The following is a 21,722-nucleotide window of genomic DNA, read 5'->3' as shown; positions in this document are numbered from 1 at the left end:
CTACTACTACTATTACTATTATTACTGCTGCTACTACTACTATTATTATTACTGCTACTACTACCATTATTATTACTATTACTGCTACTACTACTACTATTATTATTATTATTACTACTACTATTATTATTATTATTATTATTATCATCACTACTACTACTACTACTACTACTACTATTACTGTTGCTACTACTATTATTATTACTATTATTACTGCTACTACTATTATTATTACTATTATTACTGCTACTATTATTATTATTATTGTTATTATTACTACTACTATTATTATTATTATTGTTATTATTACTACTACTATTATTATTATTATTACTGCTACTATTGTTATTATTATTACTGCTACTATGACTATTATTATTATTTCTACTACTACTATTATTGTTATTATTATTATTATTACTGCTACTACTACAACTATTATTATTATTATAACTGATTGTTTCAGTTGATCTCTCACTCAGCTAGTTCAAATCTATATCTTTCTTCTTCTATCTCTCTCCACAACATCACCAGAAAAATGTAATTAATAATAATGATTACTATTATATGACATTAAATTAACCTATTCCTTTTTATATGTGTGTGTGTATATATATATATATGTATATATATATGTGTGTGTGTGTGTATATGTGTGTATATGTGTGTGTGTGTGTGTCATTGGTCTCTTGTATAAGCTCCTATGTCTTGTTTATTAGTGTTTTGTTCAATAATAATAAACAAAAAAGCCAGAACCCAAACACTCAAAAAATTTGAGTGTTTGGGTTCATTTGAATGTTGTCGCCCTAATTTAAATGCTAAAAAAAGCTATAATTAAGCTGTATTCAAGTAACACTCAAGTGTCCCCTGTTTCTCGCCCATGATTTCTTTGGTCTCATTTCTCCCCCAGCGTCTGCTGCATGTAGGCCATCTGGATCCCTCAGTAACTGTCTCTCGTCTCTTTAATCCAGATTACTCTCTCTGTTTCTCTCTCGTGTACATGTCAACACAAGCCAGCAGCACCTACTGATTTGCTGTAGTACTGTGTGTGCGTGCTTGCAACATTTACTTCCAGTTTATGCAGATACGCACGTGCACTAAGCCTGAATTGAAATTCTCTACAACATTTGGGAGACCCTCAAATCTTCATTTTCCTTAACTTGTGTGCGTGTTCATTTTGTGCACTTGAAAAAATTATTGCATACTTCTCTTCAACAAGCCACATTATGAGTTTTACATTTACATTTATGCATTTGGCAGACGCTTTTATCCAAAGCGACTTACAGTGCACTTATTACAGGGACAATCCCCCCGGAGCAACCTGGAGTTAAGTGCCTTGCTCAAGGACACAATGGTGTTGGCTGTGGGGATCGAACCAATGACCTTCTGATTACCAGTTATGTGCTTTAGGCCACTACGCCACCACCACTCCATAGACATCAACTATCACTTACTGTAAATCAGACTCTAAGACATAAAGGGGCGCCATAACTTGGGGGAAATTTAGGATGATTCTAAAGGCCCTGGACAGACAGGGGGCCCAGCAGAACCTCCAAGAGATTTCCTGCTTGATACTGTTATAAATGGCCACTTTGCACTGGTTAGCTAAAATGAAGACTGACCTTTCTTAATAATATTAATAAAAGATTATCTAGTGTGTGGGATGACTGGGAATCCCTCTTAAGACGTTCAGTGGTTTATCCCAAAAGTGCTTTTTAAATGCAAAATGCCCTTCCCATTTGTGGTTTATTTTCCCTTCAGATATTCTGAGATGTAACTTAACTCCCCTTAAATGCATATGTGAAGAGGTGAAATATATTGGCTTCTGTAGTGGCAGATCAGAAGACTTGGACTTAATTATGTCTTAAAAACTAGACGCTGGAGAGTTTTTGACCGACAAATGCATACTAGGGTTATATCAACTTTTAAAATGTCAAAAATGTAATATTTCCATTAGAAACAGTCCCAACTCACTCAAGTTTTTTATGAAAATTCATTTTTTAGTGTCTCTTTTTGAATGTGCAATCATGCTTATGTTCACATTTATTAATAAAATAACTTTTTAATAGGGGGCCCAAATTGCAAAGTTGTCAGGGGGCCAAAAAAATGCTAATGGTGCCCCTGATGATATACAACTTAGCTAAGATTTTGGACATGATTAATAGTGTTGACTGGCTATTTTAAGGCCTAGACCACACTAATAATTTTCGTTTGAAACCGCATCTTTTTCTCTCCGTTTTGGCCTTCCGTCCACACTGAGACGGCGTTTTTGTCCGCTAAATCTGAGCCGTTTGAAAACGCACTCCAAAGTGGATACGTTTGAAAACGCTGTTTTTGTGTTGTAGTGTGGACTGTGAAAATGGATGCTTTGGAAAAAACTATGACACATTTTTAGTCATGTGATCTATCAAGATGGCGGCCTGTGTTATAGCAGCGCTGTTGTACTTGATACTCACTTTGATAGCGTTAAAATTGTAAAAATAAATGTCACTTTGTACAACCTTCACATTGCATTCCTTCAGAGGCGAAGGGAAGTTTACTCGGAATTGGTGTCCGGCGACACGAGGACAATTGCGTTTCAGACCGTACATGCAGCGGGGATTTTCCGCATGCGCAGTGACACGATTTAAGCGTTTTCATACGTTTCAGTGTGGACGAGCGACTTTTGGAAAACGCTTGAAAACGTTAGTGTGGACTGAGATCGTTTTGAAACGAAAATGCCGTTTTCAAATGTATCCGGATTAATGTAGACGTAGCCTAAGTCACCACTCTATGTCCTACAGTTTTGGCAGAAATAAAAATCAAATCAAATTAAATTAACTTTAGGAGACACATATATGTCTGACACTGTCAGAACTTTGTCGGAGGTGGCTGAGATTCATTGCAAAAGTCAGTTAATCGACAGTCATTGAACTTGTTCAAAGAATCCCTTTTACAGTTCCAGATATTTGTCTCAAATTGCAAGATCAGATCCAAAATTGTTCAGTGTACACACGGCTTTAAGTAGCTGCCTAGAGACTGGAACAGAGCCAAAGTCACTCATTAAAATGTTAATTTAACACTTTACATGCTTTCTTTAAACAAATCGGCTTTAGTTGATTGCAGAGCTTATCTGGAAAGACATGAACTGTTCAATTCATTTAAAAACAGCCATGACATAACAACTCTTTATCTTTCACCAACAGCAGCAAGTCTATTGTTCATTACAAATGCAATAGTTCTCTCTCTTGTTCTGTAACTACACAGGGCCAGTATTTTTCCTACTATTATACAACAGAAATGTACTCCACAGTGTGTCAATCACGCTGTCTGTTCCTATACTGGATTACTTTTACTTGTAGAGATTGAGAGCATGTTGTTCATTAAGATTCTCATTAACTGTCTAATTACACTGTAAAACATTGTGCTGACATTTCACCAGACCCCGGCAGCACTGTGTTCCATCATTATTTCAAATCGTTTGTCATTAATTGATTTCCTGCCCAGACTGACCCTTTACGCACTGATTGGCTGCCGCTGAGAGAGAGAGAGAGGAGACAGACAGACAGAGAGAGAGAGAGAGAGAGAGAGAGAGAGAGAGAGAGAAAGGGAGAGAGAGAAGTTGAATTAGTGCTGTTGTTTCTCACTCAAAACTTAAATTGTAAAAAGCCTTAATCCATTAAAGCAGTAGTTTTAAAGCTCGCTCTTTCTTTTTGTCTTTCATTTACATTTATTCATTTAGCAGATGCTTTTGTCAAAAGTGAATTAAAATGAGGAAAAATACAAGCAATTTAGCATTTAGCAGTGAAGTTATGTCAAACATTTCATTGAACAACTGCTATGAAAGCATTAAATGCATTTGTTTATTGTCCTTGTCAGTTGAATAACAAAAAACAGCTTTATATATATATATATATATATATATAAAGGAAAGAATGAAAAATACATACGTGTTTTCAGTTTTCACTTTTCTTGTTGAATAAATTATATGGCCTTTGTTATAAAATTATTAATTCGCTTTTTTCAGTGGGCCTACTATGTGTTGTTTTGTGTAAAAATTAAAATACAAATAATACAAATGAAAATACTCTAGTTTCAAAAGTATAGGCACAAGGTGCAAACAATATGCATGTTAACATGATTTAAGTGTAATGAAATTGCTTACTGACCATTTCTGTGTAAAGTTATAGCAAATATTCAACTTCATTGCCATGACGATGAAGTCAACAAACCATAAAAATTATTTAAACCATTTTAAAGCTCAAATAATACACACTTTGTAACAGAAGTATTAACGTAAGTGCAAATATGCTTCCAATTGCTGCCTTTTAAACCCTCCAAAAATGGGCCCCCATTGTAAGTGGCTCATTTTAACCCAGCTTAATTTCTTTTTTAAAGAAAAAGATGGATGAGTCTAAATGTATTTTTGTGGTACACTATTTCCAACTGCAACTTACTGTAGAAACTGTTTACAGTATGTTACTGTCAAACTGAGCTGTATTTTTATAGGGGGGAAAATGAGTAAACAGTAATTTACTGTTAATTGCATGAGAACTGGCCCAATCTCAAACCTGTACATTCATAATTTAGGGGGGAAATTTGTGGTATTATTCAGTGATCTGTTATCAAAAAGACGAACCCCAGGAGATGTCTTTTTTTCGTGTCCTTATCTGCATATCGTGGCACGGTTTTTTGCAAAACGTGCCGAATGGGAAAAATGAGCCGCCGCGTTATGCAGAACGGACCACAAAATGACTCTGCGATATCACATTTACTTTTACATTTATGCATTTGGCAGACGCTTTTGTACAAAGTGACTTACAGTGCACTTATTACAGGGACAAACACCCTGGAGCAACCTGGAGATAAGTGCCTTGCTCAAGGACATATTGATGGTGGAAGTGGGGATCAAAACAGCAACCTTCAGATTACCAGTTATGTGCTTTAGCCCACTACACCACCACCACACTGATATGTAGAAAAGGACAGCGAACACCCAACCCCCCACTCCCCCGCTCAACAACTTTTGTCTCACACCCCCCACCCCCAATCCCCCACAAACAAGTTTTGGGCCAGTTGCCATATAAAATCCCGGGTCGATTCCTCTTCCCAGTCCAGCCCTGGATGGCATTAAAAATTTTTTTTTTACACTTTTCAGTCCAGCTGTGGCCAGGTGAAGCCTACTTCCCTAAAGATCAAATTTTTATGACGAACTCTTCTTGGGCTGGCATTTTTTGTTCTTGTCACATAATATATAGTGTGGATAATATGTGAAGAAAGACTCTGGGCTTGTTTCTTCCCTCACCTGGGTTCATCCTCATTGTATTTTCTGACTTTTTTGCCATTGACATGCAAGAGCCAGCTTTACAGGTCACATACAGAGGTTGCTCTACAAATATTTGTTTGCTTTGTTCAGGTCCAAAAAAAGTGGATGATGTTCATCCTACATTGTTGCATAATATACCACAGTTAGGTAATCTGTTCTTATCCAAGTGAGCTGTAATAAACTCTCATTAGATGACGGTAACTCACTATTTTTGTTTGTGATCTGCCATTAAAAAAAGACGATGATGCTGCCTGATTCTGATCAGCAGACAGAAATATGCTGCCAGATTGTTGGATGTTTTGCCAGTAAAAGTTTGGCTTCTACTCAATAAGGAAGGCTATTAGTTATAATCTGACTGTAACAGACTTCAATGGAAAAGGAGGAAGCAAGAGCCGGCTTGACGATATAAATCATATTTTGATGAGAAACTTGAGAAACCAAAAAGACAAACAAACACACAGGGGTCAGACAGCTATCCGTAACTCTCTCTCTCTCTCTCTCTCTCTCTCTGTCACACCGCCATCTCCAGTCGGCCTTGTCACGATCCGGCCCAGCCCTCTGCCCTGCCACACTGACCAACATGATGTAGCGTTTGGTCACACAACACCGCTACTTGCTTGAAAAAGTAGTTTGCAAATGGAAAAGCTACTTAACAAACTAGTTAAGTTAGTAGCGTCGCTACATGTATTTAGCTACTCCCCAACACTGACTGTATTTTAATAGACATCATACAAACATCTACCGTGATTCATTTTACAGTACAGCACTGTAACAGATAAAGGATGGGCAAGGAAGAGGTGGGAACCGGCTGAATAGTAAACATAATTTTTTATGTTATAAATTAACTTAAAATAACATAAAACATAACCGGCAGCTCCCCTTTATCTCGCTCTCCGATAAGCTGATTCAGTGCCGGGTTGTCACCAGTCTGAGTGACCCATCTCTGGATGGGAGACGCTGCCCTTCCAGCCATTCTGTCAGCCGGTGGTCCACCCCGCCTCCTGTGAATCTGGGGGAGAGATGAGGGGAGGCGTGAGGAGAGGGAAAGGGCAGAGAGAGAGGAGAGAGAGAGAGAAGAATTTGCTCGCCGGTCCTTTGCCTGATCCTCAAACTCTCCTCCCCTTCTTCATTGGACGGCAGCGGTTCCTCCGGCTCTCGACAGCCGGCAGCGACCCCTCCATCTCCTGGAAGACGGCCAGCTCCCCTGGCAGATGGCAGCGTCGAGGACTCCGCAGCTCATCCCTCCTCCCTCCCAGGTATCAGCACCCCTGTAATGGGTAAAGGATGTGCAAGGAGGAGGTGGGAACCGGCTGAACATTAAACAAAGTTTAATTATATAAATGAACTTAAAACAACATAAAACATAAACGATCATGCAGCGCAGCCACATGTGTCACTCTCTCTCGAACTGGTGCCTCCGGTTCCCTTTTATCTCGCTCTCCAGCTGATCAGCTGATTCAGCCCGGCCACGTCGTCCTCCTCATCACAAGCACATACTGTAAATAATTGTACAGTATGCTGTAAACTACTGTAGATTATTTTACAGTTATTTTATTGTGGTATGGAATACAGCCAGTAAGTTACTGTTGATTTTACGTACATTTTTGTTACAGTGTACTCATCATTATGCCACAAATGCTGTGGATTGAACTTAACTTATCTTGAACCCGGAATATTCCTCTAAAACATTTTAATTAGGCCTACAGAAAAGAGATTTTAAAACATACTACACTGGTGGCCAAATTATTATTATTTTTTTTTACAGATTTTGCTCTTATGGAAAGAAACTGTTACTTTATTCACCAAAGTGGCATCCAGCTGATCACAATATATAGTCAGGACATTAATAATGTGAAAAATTACTATTACAATTTGAAACTTTTTTCAGGACTTCTTAAACTATTTCAAAAGTTCTCGTCAAAAAATCCTCCACGCGCAGCAATGACAGCTTTGCAGATGCTTGGCATTCCAGCTGTCAGTTTGTCCAGATACTCGGCTGACCTTTCACCCCACACTTCCTGTAGCACTTGCCATAGATGTGGCTGTCTTGTCGGACACTTCTCACACACCTTACAGTCTAGCTGATCCCACAAAAGCTCAATGGGGTTAAGATCCATAACACTCTTTCCCAATCATCTGTTGTCCAATGTCTGTGTTTCTTTGCCCACTGTAACCTTTTAATTTTGTTTTTCTGATTCAAAAGTGCTGTTCTTCTAAAGAGTCTCCTCTTTACTGTTGTACATGAAACTGATGTTGAGCGGGTAGAATTCAATGAAGCTGTCAGCCGAGGACATGTGAGGTGTCAATTTTTTTAATGGAAAGTAACTAAAGCCTGCTCCAAAAATCGCTAAATGTTGCTAGATGACATCATATGCTAATTAACATATTTGTGACGTCACCGCATCTCATTTGCGTTTTGCATAGTGTCCGCCCTTTACATGTGTTTGCTTCTGTGCTTGCCGTACAAACTACCTATTAATTCCCTATATCTATCAATCACTCAGAAAGTTAGAAGCGACGGTAAGTTTCTTACAACCATAACAAACCACTATGTGCATATTTAAAAATAAACGGTCAAATTAAACTCTTTAAATGTAAAACTTAAGCCGAGCAAACTATGCAGATATGTGATTGGTCCTTGTCAAGGCTGTTTGCACAGTCACGTCTATGTCAGCTGCCGTGCGGTCAACTGATTGTGCTGCTCCGCCTTCTCGCCTGCTCACCTCTCTCTCTGTCTCACTGAACAGAGTGGACGCAGAGAGAGGTGTGCCTCTGAGTCCGGGTGGGAAAGCAAGACCACGCACTTGCGTGGCAGTATTGGTGCCTTCTACGGAAGTAGTTAAGGTTTGTCCAAAAAGTCACTAGATTTGTCGCTAGTCGCTTTTATGAATAAATAAAAGTCGCTAAAAAGGTCTGAAAAGTCGCTAAATCTAGTGACAAAGTCGGCAACACTGCTCTGATGTACTTATCATCTTTAGTTGTACATCTGTGCCTTCTGCGTCTCTTTCTGTCCTTGTTAGAGCCAGTTGTCCTTTGACTTTTAAGACTGTAGTGTACACCTTTGTATGAAATCTTCAGTTTGTTGGTCATTTCAAGCATTGTATAGCCTTCATTACTCTGATTTACCGTCGAGTTTATAGTGAAAGCTGTTTCTTTTTTCCATTTTTGGTTCATGATTGTTTAGAAAAGTTAATAGCACTACTTATACCACGATTTGTTGCATAATGTTGATTACAACAAAAAAGTATTCCCTACTTTTCTTTAAAAAGCAAAAATCGAGAGACAGTAAGACACTTACAATGGGTTTGAATGGGGACCATTTTTGGAGAGTTTAAAGGCATAAATGTGAAGCTTATATTTGGATTAAATTGTGTATTATTTGATTTGTAAAATTGTTTAAATCATTGTTTTTATGGTCATTTTAGGGTTTACGGTTGTTCATTATGGTCATTATGGCAACTACTGTATTTTTTAAATTGAATATAACTTTACACAGGAAATGTAAGTAAGCATTGATGTATTTATCCTCTTGTTTAGTTTTACATCTGGTCTTCCACATCTCTTTCTGTCCTTGTTAGAGCCAGTTGTCCTTTGTCTTTTAAGACTGTAGTGTACACCTTTGTATGAAATATTGAGTTTGTTGGTCATTTCAAGCATTGTATAGCCTAAAACAATGATTGCCTGACGTGTTTCTAGAGAAAGCTGTTTCTTTTTTGACATTCCAGTCTATTGCATACTGTGGCAACTCAAAAACAAACACAAAGACAATGTTAAGCTTCATTTAATGAACCAAAAAGCTTTCAGCTGTGTTTGATGTAATGGCAAATTATTTTCTAATATCAAATTAGCAATTTTATTACATTAAAATCATGTTAACATGCATATTGTTTACGCTTTTTGGTTACACTTTTGAAACAGTGTGTATTTTAACATTTACTGACTGGCCCCCATTCACTTCCACTGTAACCTCAATTCTTCCTTTTTTAAAGAAAAGGAGGGACAACACAAAAATCACTTTTTGTGGTAATCAATATTATGCCACAATTGTTGTCAATTAAGCTTAACTTTAATTGAACCCGGAATATTCCTTTAATACGTAGGTATATAAGTATTACATTTTGATGCCTTCCTTAGCAAGCACAACTAACAAGAACATACAGTACTGACAATGGAATGGACCATTTTTTAAAGAAAAGTAGGGAACAATTTTTTTTTGTGGTAAGCAACATTATGCCACAAATTGTGCTTTTAACCACCTTTTACCCACCCAGAACACATTTATTAATTTATTGATGTATATTTTATAAGACATTTTCTTTAGGCCTGATTCAAATATTTTAGCTGAATATTTCGGTTTCAATGCAAGTTAAGCTCAGTTGTCAGTATTTATGGCAAATGATGAGTACCACAAAAATGAATTGAGACTTACGTCTTTTTCTTCAAAAAAAAAAAAAAAAAAGCACTTACAATGGAAGTGCTTTTTGTTAGGATTGTTATGTTTTAGAGCCCGTCAATCTACACCTGTGTCAGACATGCTTGTGTAGTGTCTTGGGTGCGTCGCATCATAAACATAAAATGTTTAGTTCTTTGTTTCAAGTTAAATACAGTTTAATACTCAATCTTTAAACACATCTTGAGATCCCTTAGATCGCATTTGCGCTCCTTCAAGTGTTTTGAACGCAAGAATGTAACGCATGTTTGTGTTGTTCTGCCTACTGAAGTGTTTTCTTCACTGTATAAACTGTGTGTTGCCCATACAGCTGAAGTTTCACTTACTGCCCTCTGGAGTATACAGGTGGTACTACAAGCTTGCATTTCTCAGGAATCTTCCTTATTACATTGCGATTAATTGCATAAATGTTTTTAACGTGTTATATTTGGTCAAATTAATCGCACTGAATTAACGCGTTAAATTGACAGCCCTAAATATAACGTGATATAAGATTTTGGTCATATCGGCCACCCCTAACTGTATGTATATTAATGTGGTTCTATGATACCAGGTTGAAGATTTCTTCTGGAACTCCTGGACAACTCTTTTCTTTCTCTGTATTTGCATCAGCTAAAACCTGCATGCGTGAATTTCTCACTTACGTTGATGCAAATTCAATTGGAGTTTCATTAGCCAGAAAACACTGGCTGCCCGGGAAAGCACTTTAGCATGAATATGTCATAAGCAGTCAATGTGAATAGTGGCTTTGCACTGGGAGAGGGAATTAATGGCCTGCAGGATCATTCCATGTACATGATGGAGGCCACTCCATGGGCTAATCTCTCTTTCTCTGACACCCACTTTCTCCACAGCCGTAAAAGCTTTTACGATGGATGAATGACGTTGGTTTTTAAGTAATAACTCTTGTGCTTGAAAAATACACATGGTTATAAGCTCTAGCAAGCAGACTTGAGCCTCGTTTAGCATCCTACCTGATTGTAACACCCGTACACATCCGTTTATTTGTTTGAACACTACAGTATACACCCTTACAAAATACACATTGTAAAATAGGGCTGTGTAAAAAAAAAAAATATATATATATATTATTATAAAAAAAAATAAAATTCTGATTAATCGCAAACTTCATTCGAATGATCCTGATATTGATTATTAAAATCAAAAGATCAATCTTTTACTCTATGCCAGGGGTGCTCTTGACAACAATCGACTGGTCAGTTGCAGGACAACCACAGTTGGCCAGAAAAGAAAAAGAAAAATAAAATAAAATGAGAGAGACAGACAGACTGTACAAATAACAAGCATCCTAATGATCACTATTTATTTCCTCATTTTGGTACCCATTTTGGGATCTCTGTGTTTGCGCTTATATGCGCGTGTGCTCCAAGAGAGCTCATGGAGTTGTGGTAACGTGTGCTTAAATGGTCAAATACACTTCAAAATATCATGACAATGCCCATCTTGGTAAGGTATTAATGTAAGCACAGTGATTTATGTATACAAGTGAAATCAAAATTTCAGACTGAAGTATTAATGCAGCCTAATAGACCTGCTGCTGTCTGGTTATAGTTGTTTGATTAATATAAATGACATATTGTACAACAAAATGAGAAAACCACTCGCTGATCTTGGCTGAAAAACTAGTAGCACTTAGAGGTATTAATGTGTTATAATACAGTGAAGAAGTAGATTTATGTTACATTTCATGACGTTTCATGATGTTTTAGTATTGAAATGGTTACTTGAATACTTGATACTGCTGTTACTGATACTGAAGTTTGTTCTATTGCTTTTTATTTGTTTCTTTGTTTTGACCTTATTTGGTCCCACTTTATAGATTAGGTGTCTTTTACTACTACGTACTAAAGCATTTATTCAATGCAATTATTATGTACATATGCGTTGTTGCATTGCACTTACTTTTAAAGTACCAGCATTTAATTACATTTTTAGTTCCACTGTTAACCTTACCCAACCCTTACCCTAAAACCTAACTCGAATCCTAACCTTAACCTTAACCTCATTAGCTGCAAATGTGAATCTTGTGAGAATTTTGCAGAACAACATGTAGTTACACAGTAAATATGCTGTATTGTTGGCATTTTAATGTTACTACATAGTAGTTAAAGACACCTAATATAAAGCATGACCCATTATTTTACTGTCTGTTTACTTGTCTTAAATAATTACTTGATAACTTGAAACAATGTTTACCTATTTTGGTATTGAAATGGGTATTGAGAATAATCAAATTGCTTTCATTTTAAAGCAAAATGGACATTTTGTGCTCTATTTTCATGAGCGCACAAAGTGCAGTGCTACATGCTACAACAGTGCTCTACGTCTTATCAAATTGTTATGACCGCGCTAATTCTTGGGGTAATTTTCGTGCCAGCTCAAAGCACAAGTGTGCGTGGGTGGGAGTGTTTGCGCTAATTGTGGGTGTATTGTATGTTATTGAAGAGGTGCAAAGCACAATTCGCTGTTTTCCTGATAAATAGGTCATTGCGCTCAGACGTTTCAGAACCACGTCTGTTTTCTGCGCAAAGTCCAAATTCAGTTCCTGCATTTGCAGTTTGGGGATTCCACGAGCATGTGGTAATAAAATGAATGTCCAATTAAATTGCAGATGACCCAGCCCATTAGCGCTTTGCCTGCGCAGTTTTGCCAAACCCACTTGCACCTAGCCTTAGCACACGATTGCACGAAAATACCAAAACTTAAAGCGTAGCATTAGCACTCTTAAAATAGGACCCTATGACTGAAATATACCCAAATTAATCAGAATCAAATAAAACCTAACTGAAATTGAAATCGAATATAGAGCTTTTGAATCGGAAATATGTATTGATGAACAGCACTACTGTGAAGAGTAAAATTGAGAAGTTGTTACTTTTAATTAAGTGTTTTTCTACCTGATCTGACCCTTAAAATGATTTATTTGACCTAATGTAATCAGGCTTACTTGGTAAGTAAAAATGAAGACAACACTTTCACACTTGCATCTTAGTGAAATGGGATATTCTAATGAAAGAAAATTATAAATTGGGAATTGATTGGATTATGAAAAGTGAGTGTTCTATAATAAAAGTGTGTGGTTGGTGGGTATGGGTTGGACAAGGAAAAGATAAGAGGCATTTGTGATTGTGATTGTGAGGGGCGGCTGTGTCTCAGGTGGTAGAGCGGGTTGGCCACAAATCATAGGGTTGGTGGTTCGATTGCCGGCGACTCCACATGCCGAAGTGTCCTTGGGCAAGACACTGAACCCCAAGTTGCTCCCAATGGCAGGCTAGCGCCTTGCATGGCAGCTCTGCCATCATCGGTGTGTGTGTGAATGGGTGAATGAGACACAGTTTAAAGAGCTTTGAATACCGCTAAGGTTAAAAAGGCGCTAAATAAGTGCAGACCATTTACCATTTCAAGAAGTCAAAGTTGGCTAGCATTGCCTAGTTAGCTCATCTACACTAAAATGGGTGCCAAAAGCATCTTTCTTCATTGATGGCTTTTAAAAAGTAGCCATTTATTCTGACTAAATATTGTTTAACTAATAATTAAAACTAAATTTGAATACAAAATGTTTATAAAGTATTTCAATTACATTAATGCAGATGTTTTGCCAGTGACCAAATTATTTTGGATAACTAGATAGACTTTATCATCTAGAATTGGTGAACGTTATTTATATTTGAGTAGATTTTACCACATAAAGCACACAACATTTTTGAGATACTGTAATATTGAAGAAAGTTTGATGCCCCAATCCCAGACTTGGTTCCAGCTGGATTCTCTGAGAGTTAAATGGATAAATAAACAGTTCATTAAAGAGAGAAAAGATAGATTGTATACACACAGTACTGAATATGCAAATGCTGCACTCTGTATTGGAGTAAAACTGACCTATTCTCCTGTGGCAAAAATGAATCTGCTGAAGGTTTCCTCTAAAAGATTTCACTTTGATTGGCAGATGCTGACATGGGTGGTTGCGTTCATCCAGTCAAACATCATGTTCCACCCACATGCCTTAAGACATCTGTCAATCCCAGCTCTGTGTGCTTAACGATAAGGGCCGCTATTGTTGCCATGATTCTTTATTGACAGCATTTCCTCCATGCATCTCAAACATGCCAACTTGTCACAACATACAAAGCTCACATTGTGTAATGTTTAAATTAGTGCTGCTTCCATGGCAAGCATGACCATTAATATTGCACATTCTTAAGCATTGAGATTTGAACATTGTCCTGGACACTTTTCTGATACGGAATGATACCTCAAATGACAAAGAATTCCAAATCCCAAGTCATTTTTGGAGAAACATCTGAGTCAAACTTGATACTTAAATGAAGCATTACCAAGAACTCTGTTAGGAATTCCTTGTCTTGTTTCACTGTTGCCCTCTGTCTGCCATTTTTGTCACCTTTGCATTCCATAGTTTTCACTTTTGTCCCTTGTTTAGCTCCACTGTCTCACTTGTCATTGTATAGAACTTCCCAGAATCCACCTGCCATCATCACTGCCATTTTGTTCATTGTTTTCACCTGTGTCTCATTCTGTCATCACTCACTGTGTATTTAAGCCCTGCTTTTTGTTCACTCCTTGTCGTTCGTTGAATGTTGTTGTTAGCCTGGTATGTGTTCCCTGCCCGTGTTTTCTAGTTTTATGTTTTATTTCCCCATTGAGGGTTTTTCCTTTGTTCCTGTGTTTTGTGTTTTGCCTGTTTGTTTACTTAATAAAGTTGAACTGCGATTGGATCCGCATCTCCTCGTCTGCTTCGCTGCCTCCATTCGTAACAAACTCCTTTAAGTCACCTGAGCTATGAATGAGCAACCTCTGAGCATTAACATTTTCCTCTGGGCTGACACAAGAGGAAATGTAAGTGGTTGCGTTACATACCCGTCTAGACGAGTCATATTATTCTGTTTGATTGAGGCTTTGTTATGAGTATGATTTGAAACCAGGTGTCGAGATATACGTATAAACCCATTATCCTCTTATCTGAGGGCAGCTGTCAAAACGTTGATAGTAAAATGTCAATCTCCCCCTGTGATTGCATTGACCCCAAGGCATCCATGACACCCTAACTGTGTCTCGTTTCAAAGACTGCATGCTAGGTAGGACGCTTTCTTTGAAGGTTGCAGTATACTGAGTGTCCTTCTTTAAACAAGCCTCGTTTAAATGAGACGACCTTCGTAAGACGAACGGAAACGGAACATAACACGGTTGCCATGACAGCACGCCACTCTTTAACAAGCGCGAGCGCTTTGAGTGAGAAGGTAACAAAGTCCCTTTAGAAGGGAATGTATATGAGTTACATTTTAGGAGAGTTATAATGATGTAAAGAGAAAAGAAAATAGATGTTACAGGTGTACTTTTAGTCTAATACTTTATTTTAATTATATATTAATATAATTATAGATATCTGCACCCATCTACTGAGGTACTTTAACTTGGAATTAACACTCCTTGCGTTTGAACGTCATATTTACGGGCAAATTGGCGTCGTTATTTATTTTTAGACGTTTCCGTTGAAGCAAAGAATTGTGGGTTGTGAATGCCCACGAAGAATACACCTCATGCATCCTCCGAATTCCCGTGAAAGAAGGTCGCATTCGAAGTGTCCTAATCGCTTTTCTGAAACGAGACAGCCTTGATGATGAATGCAGCTTTCAAATACGACCTCCGGAGGACGCATCCTTCTAAACGAGACACTGTGTGTGATTGTCACAGTGAAATACACTCACCCCCTTACTATAGCTCAGGATATGAAATTGCTGGTATTATCATGGTATAATATTTCCTGGTGTACACCGGTGGGACACATCTGGATTATGCTAGACTATCACATTGAGATACAAATGTAACATTAAAATATCAGATATATATATATATATATGAAAGTATGGTCCGTTTAATCAGACCACTGTGGCAATCTTCAGAATAGAATTCTAGTGTAATACACTGCATACTATTTATTAGCACATTAGCACACTGCACACTATTTTTAAAGAAAACGTGGTGTATGATCTCATGAAAATGATGCGACTGTGGCAACATTTTTGCTAAATGAATTACCTGCTTAAACGCATTGCTGTGAACTCTTTATTTACTAAGACCTGAATCCGGAAATGAGTTCAAGTTAAGTTATTAGCTTTAACTGACCTTGGAGCAAATGTAGGTTTCATTGCTGATGTTCATTTGGCAATTAGGAATGACACAATTTAATCCATTGCATGCTCTTATCAGTTTATTTAAAGATTTTTTTAAAAAAGAAAGAAAAAACACTGTATATATCCTCGCTCTGTACCACTTGTCACTTATTAAATGTGACCCAGCAACAACGTTATTACATTTTGTGGAACATTTCTGTCAAATTCGGCTTTAAATTACTCAATCACGCATCACTCAAGCAAGCACTTGTCAGAGAAATGGCGCACGGCAACAGTTGCTAAGATAAAATTGGTCAGAAAAGATTTTAAGGTGGGGCTTAGCGAAGGGTCAGTTAGGGTGTGTTCACACTTGTAGTTCGGATCTCTTGGTCCTCTTGGTCCGGACCAAAAATTAAAATGATACATTTAGTCCTGGTTCGTTTAGCGTTCACACTGGCATTTTTAACACCGGAAAGTCAGGACCTATTTGGACGGCTTTTATGACGTATATTTTTTGACGGAACTTACCAAACATCCAAAACAATGCTGTCGAAATGCTCTCGTTGGATGTATATATGTATATATGGTGGTATTTTTACCAGCTAAGAACAAACGAAGAGTTAATAAAATGTGTAAAGGAGTCAAAACAATGCCAGGAATTCCTCCATTGCACACACAAACGAAGATATGCTGCAAGGTCAGCTGACGGCGGTTTCGACACCAGTACCGATCTGTAATGGGCTGTATAGCTCCTATAATGAGAAGAACCAGGTATGCTTGAGGTCAGTATTAGGCAAATTACTTCCTGTTTTTGGTCCGTTTAGACGTCTTTGGTCCATGTTGCGTTCATATATCAATTGAACCGTACCAGAGTTTGTTCGGAAGCGGACCGAGACCCACTTTTCAGGCGGTATCGGTTCGCTTGTTTAGTGCGCACCAAGGTTCGGGTGACAGCGTTCACACTTGTTCAAATGAACCGCAATAACAAAGCAATCACACCAGAGTTCGTTTCAATTGAACCAAACCTGCCAAGTGTGAACACACCCTTAGTGATGTTAGACGCTAAATCTGTAAGCAATGAGTATATTTAATCTGTGACCTGGGTCTTATCAGAAATTCTAAGGGGCTGTCCAGACTGAAAGTGTCCAGTAAATAAACAAAAAAAGCCAGACGTATTGCACCATATATAACAGAACACAAGTTCTGTCACTCCTGAAATAAATGCTGAAAAAAACAGGTGGCCGCAATGGTCAAAGACCACTGAAAAAGAGTGCGGACAGACTCACAGATGTGTTCAGAGTGAGAGGTTCTTAAAGGAATAGTTCACCCATAAAATGAAAATTCAGTTACTCACCCTCATGCCACCCCAGATGTGTATGATTTGTAGAAGAGTAGCTCAACTCTGTAAGTCCAATTCAAGTGAATGGTGACCAGAACTCTGAAGGTTCAAATATCACAAAGGCAACATAAAAGGCATTCTTAAGACTCCAGTGACTTCTGAAGCAATCCAATCGTTTTTGGGTGAGGACAGACTAAAATATAACTCATTTTTCACCGTACATCTTGCCATTGCAATCTTTAGGCACGATCATGATTCCAAGCTCAGTTACACTTCCTAGTGCTTAAAAACTGACCCGAACCGTCTGGTTCTTGGGTTCCATCGGACCGGGTTCGGGTCAGTTTTTCAACCAGGACTTCGGGTAAGGTTCAGGTTTGTAATGAATATAAAAATAAACAAGCTTACCGAACTTGTTTCGCGCATGCATTCTCACTCTCAGACACGCGCGAACCGACGAGTTAGGGGCCGTCTGTTCTGTTTTCCCATTGTTTTCCTATGTAAACACATGCTGGACGGATGTCTTTGACATTTGCACCATGTCTCGCACAGGACCGGCATATTTTAAGCACCATGTCTAGTTAAAAAGATCTTCAAATTTTCAAAAACGCTTGTCGAGACACCTGCGCTCTGTTTCACTCTTTGTGCTGCGTCTAGGTGTCACAAAGATTCAATGTTCTGAACAAGTTCAGGCTGCATAGAGAGATTGCTGCATTTTTTTCACATTATTCCAAATTGTTCTGCACCAAGTGAAGTTTCAGCAAATAAATGGTTAGGCAATGCTTTTTTCCTTTCTGTTCTAGTGTTCTGAGGCAACTCTGCCTTGTTAAAACTCTATAGAATAGAAGTCTTTATTATGGTCACACATTATACATAATTGTTTTTGTTTGTTGCATATATACAGTGAAATTATTTTTTTCACATATCCCCCAAAGCTGGGTCAGAGTGCAGGGTCAGCTATGATACGGCGCCCCTGGAACAGATAGGGTCAAGGGCAGTGCTCAAGGGCCCAACAGCGGCATCTTGGCGGTGCTGGGGCTTGAACCCCCGACCTTCTGTTCAGTAACCCAGAGCCTTAACCGCTGAGCCACCACTGCAAATGTTGCCACTATATGCTTGCTAGGGGAAGACATTAGATATTAAGTGGGTTCGGGTCAGGTTCGAGTGTACAATCTGACAGTATAATTCGGTACAGGTAGGGTCGGGCCACGTGGTCTCGTGTCTGGGTTCTGATTTAATTTCAAGGCCCATGCAGATCTCTAGCAGAGCTTTAGATGGCGCTATCGGAAGTGTAATCAAGCTTGAAATCATAATCGCAATTCAGACAGCTGTCAAGATTTATAGTGAAAAAGAAATTACATTTTGGACTGTGCTCACCCAAAACCATTTGGATCGCTTCAGAAGACACAAATTAACAACTGGAGTCGTATGGATTACTTATATGATACCTTTATGTGCTTTTTGGAGCTTCAAAGTTCTGGCCACCATTCATTTGAATTATATGGTCCTACAGAGCAGAAATATTCTCCTAAAAATCTTCTTTTGTGTTCTGCAGAAGAAAGTAAGTTATACATCTGGGGTGGCATGAGGGTGAGTAAATGATGAGAGAATTTTCATTTCGGTTTAACTATCCTTTAATAGCCAGACCAATAATTTTGTGACCCAAAAATGGTCAATAACTAATTTTCTAAACTAAGATTAAATATTTTGTTCTTGCTAGTTCATTTCCCCATACAGTCTTAATTGTTTTAAGACACTGCAGAGAGCAGAGGGCATTTGATGTTTTGATTAGAAAGTCTTTCCTGGAGGAGAGATTTTTAAGATGGGTTTGATTGGGCTAATGGGCTTGAATGAATCAATTGGCCTTAAAAGCTCAATTAAATAAATACAATCGGAAGAGAGTGTCTGTCCCCATGACATTCAAATACTTAAATGAACGTCCCTAACAAAATGATTCCTTTCAATACCTTTCAATTCCTTTCATCAAGATTTAATTGTTTTGTTTTTCAGCTAGGGAAGGAAATGCAATATTGATCTTTATTATGCAGATATTTTTTTCGCTGAAATCTGCTGATACCCCCCGAACATTTCTTTGTTAATAAAAAAGAGCTTTCAATTGTGTTTTTAGAATTAATGTGTACGAGTATTTGATTTTCTTTTTCAGATTACGATGTCTGGTGAAACAGTTGGAGAGGGGAGATGCTTCTCTTGTAGACCTAAAGAAAAACCTGGAATATGCTGCCTCAGTTCTGGAATCAGTCTATATTGAAGAAACAAGGTAAAGAATAGATTTTAGATTTTAATAAATATACCCTATATAAACTCCACGTCCACAATGCAAACAATAGAAATGCAACCCCATCAAATTTGGAAACAATTAACATTAAACAATTAATATGAGGAAAAACTCAAATCTTTCAAATAAACTTGGTTGTATGCGAATGGACAATTGCCGTTTAGGGCTATCATGATTATGACATTTGGCTTATGATTCATTGTCAAACAAATAATTGTGAATATGATGATTAATTGTCTCTTTAAGGGCTTTCACGAATAATTGTCATATTTCATATGGTGTGCTTTTTTCTGCATGTGTGCTTCATACACCTTAAATAATTTTTACCCATTTAACTTGATAGCATTCTGAGATTATATTCTTCTCACCACAATTGTACAGAGCGGTTATCTGAGTTATCGTAGACTTTATCAGTTCAAACTAGTCTGGTCATTCTCTGTTGACCTCTCTCATCAACAAGACGTTTCCATTAACAGAACTGCCGCTCACTGGATGTTTTTGGCACCATTCTGAGTAAATTCTAGAGACTGTTGTGTGTGAAAATCCCAGGTTACAAAAATACTCAAACCAGCCCATCTGGCACCAACAATCATCCATGTGATTATCTAATCAGCCAATCGTGTTGCAGCAGTGTAGTGCATAAAATCATTCATATACGGGTCATGAGCTTCAGTTAATGTTCACATCACCCATCAGAATGGGGAAAAAATGTGATCTCAGTGATTTGGACCGTGGCATGATTGTTGGTGACGGATCAAATGGAATATCCTGTAACATTTTTCGTAGTATGAGAGTAGTTTAATAATGTGTAATACCAAAAAATACCATATTTGTCATGCTGTTTCAGGAGTTGTTGTGAACTAACCGAGCTGCTCTCAGCCCTGCTTGAGCTAGTGCACATGCTACATTTATGATGAATCATCATCTCCAGACTATGTTTTATTCTCTTCAATAATATTGGTACCCACTGCATTGCACACAAAATCATGACAGCAGTTTGTTTAATCTTTCAACGTCAGATGCTGATCCAGCTTTTCCACACAATCCCTGATTGGAGTTATTGTAAAGAAAATATTTTGAAACTGGACTAGGATCAGTCTAATGGAGCCAAAAGCCATCCACTGATGCAAATAGAGGTCAATGCTATTAGTAGTTAAAGATCCGTGTGTGTCATTCCCAAAACACTTAGACTGAATGGCCTTTCGAAGGACTAAGAGGTCACACTGTAGCGTTGTGTCCTTTAACAAGAACTTCAACCTTTGGATGATGCCATCTCTAACATAACACCATGTTTTCATTGCGTCACACAAAAGTACCTTGTTGTTCCTACCATGTTGTTTTGTAGGTATGAAAATATGGGTCATGACCGAAAGAACTAGGTCGCGAGTACAAGCGGCTGAAATGGGTTTCCTCAGAAAGATTTCGGACTTTTCCCTTAGAGATAGGGTGAGGAGCTCAGTCATCCGTGAGGATCTCAGAGTAGAGCCGCTGCTCCTTTGCGTCGAAAGGAGCCTGTTGAGATGGTTTGGGCATCTGGTAAGGATGCCCCCTGGGTGCCTCCCTAGGGAGGTGTTTCAGGTATGTCCAGCTGGGAGGAGGCCTCGAGGAAGACCCAGAACTAGGTGGAGAGATTACATCTCCACATTTGCCTGGGACTGTGGCTCGGGAAAGGGAAGTTTGGGGCCCCATGCTGGAGCTGCTGCCCCCGCGACCCAGCTTCTGATAAGCAGTTAAAGATGGATGGATGGATATAATACATTAAAAACGTTCATATGTACATTTGTTTGCATTTTTGTATCAGCTGAAGGGCATGTGCCTCCTAAAAAGTAATATGTACAGTTTGAGTCTATGCAACATTGAACGATTAGGAAATATAGACATTATTTTGAATGCGTTTCGAGTGGAAAAGTGTAGGAATGTAACTTAAAAGTAATTTTTGAATAAATAAATCCCTATCCATAAACATTTTTAGAGAAGTAATTCATGATTTGTAGTGGATTACTTTTATTTTTAATTTTTTTTATATATTATAAAATATATAATAAATATTTCACCCAACACTGGCCACAATGCAAATAATCTTGATGGTCCAAAAACAGGCAACATTTTCTTTTATTTGTGTCATGAAATGGACATGTATTTGTAATTTTCAAATCTCTACTGTGCAGATGTGAGGACATACGGAT

At 38.1% G+C, this 21,722-nt stretch overlaps 1 protein-coding gene across 2 annotated transcripts in view; it reads left to right on the top strand.

Moving 5' to 3' along the window:
- The window catches only part of LOC127645652 (dual specificity calcium/calmodulin-dependent 3',5'-cyclic nucleotide phosphodiesterase 1C-like), a 73,991-nt gene that overhangs the window by 24,871 nt on the left and 27,398 nt on the right, over positions 1–21,722 (top strand). For both annotated transcript variants that reach the window (XM_052129327.1, XM_052129328.1), the window contains one exon: positions 19,405–19,518. In XM_052129327.1, coding sequence (XP_051985287.1) covers positions 19,405–19,518 — 114 coding nt within the window. The remainder of the gene's footprint in view (positions 1–19,404; positions 19,519–21,722) is intronic.

This window comes from Xyrauchen texanus, chromosome 6, assembly GCF_025860055.1.
Source record: "Xyrauchen texanus isolate HMW12.3.18 chromosome 6, RBS_HiC_50CHRs, whole genome shotgun sequence".
In the NCBI taxonomy this organism is placed as follows: Eukaryota; Metazoa; Chordata; class Actinopteri; order Cypriniformes; family Catostomidae; genus Xyrauchen; species Xyrauchen texanus.
This window is presented reverse-complemented; position numbering and strand designations above follow the sequence as displayed.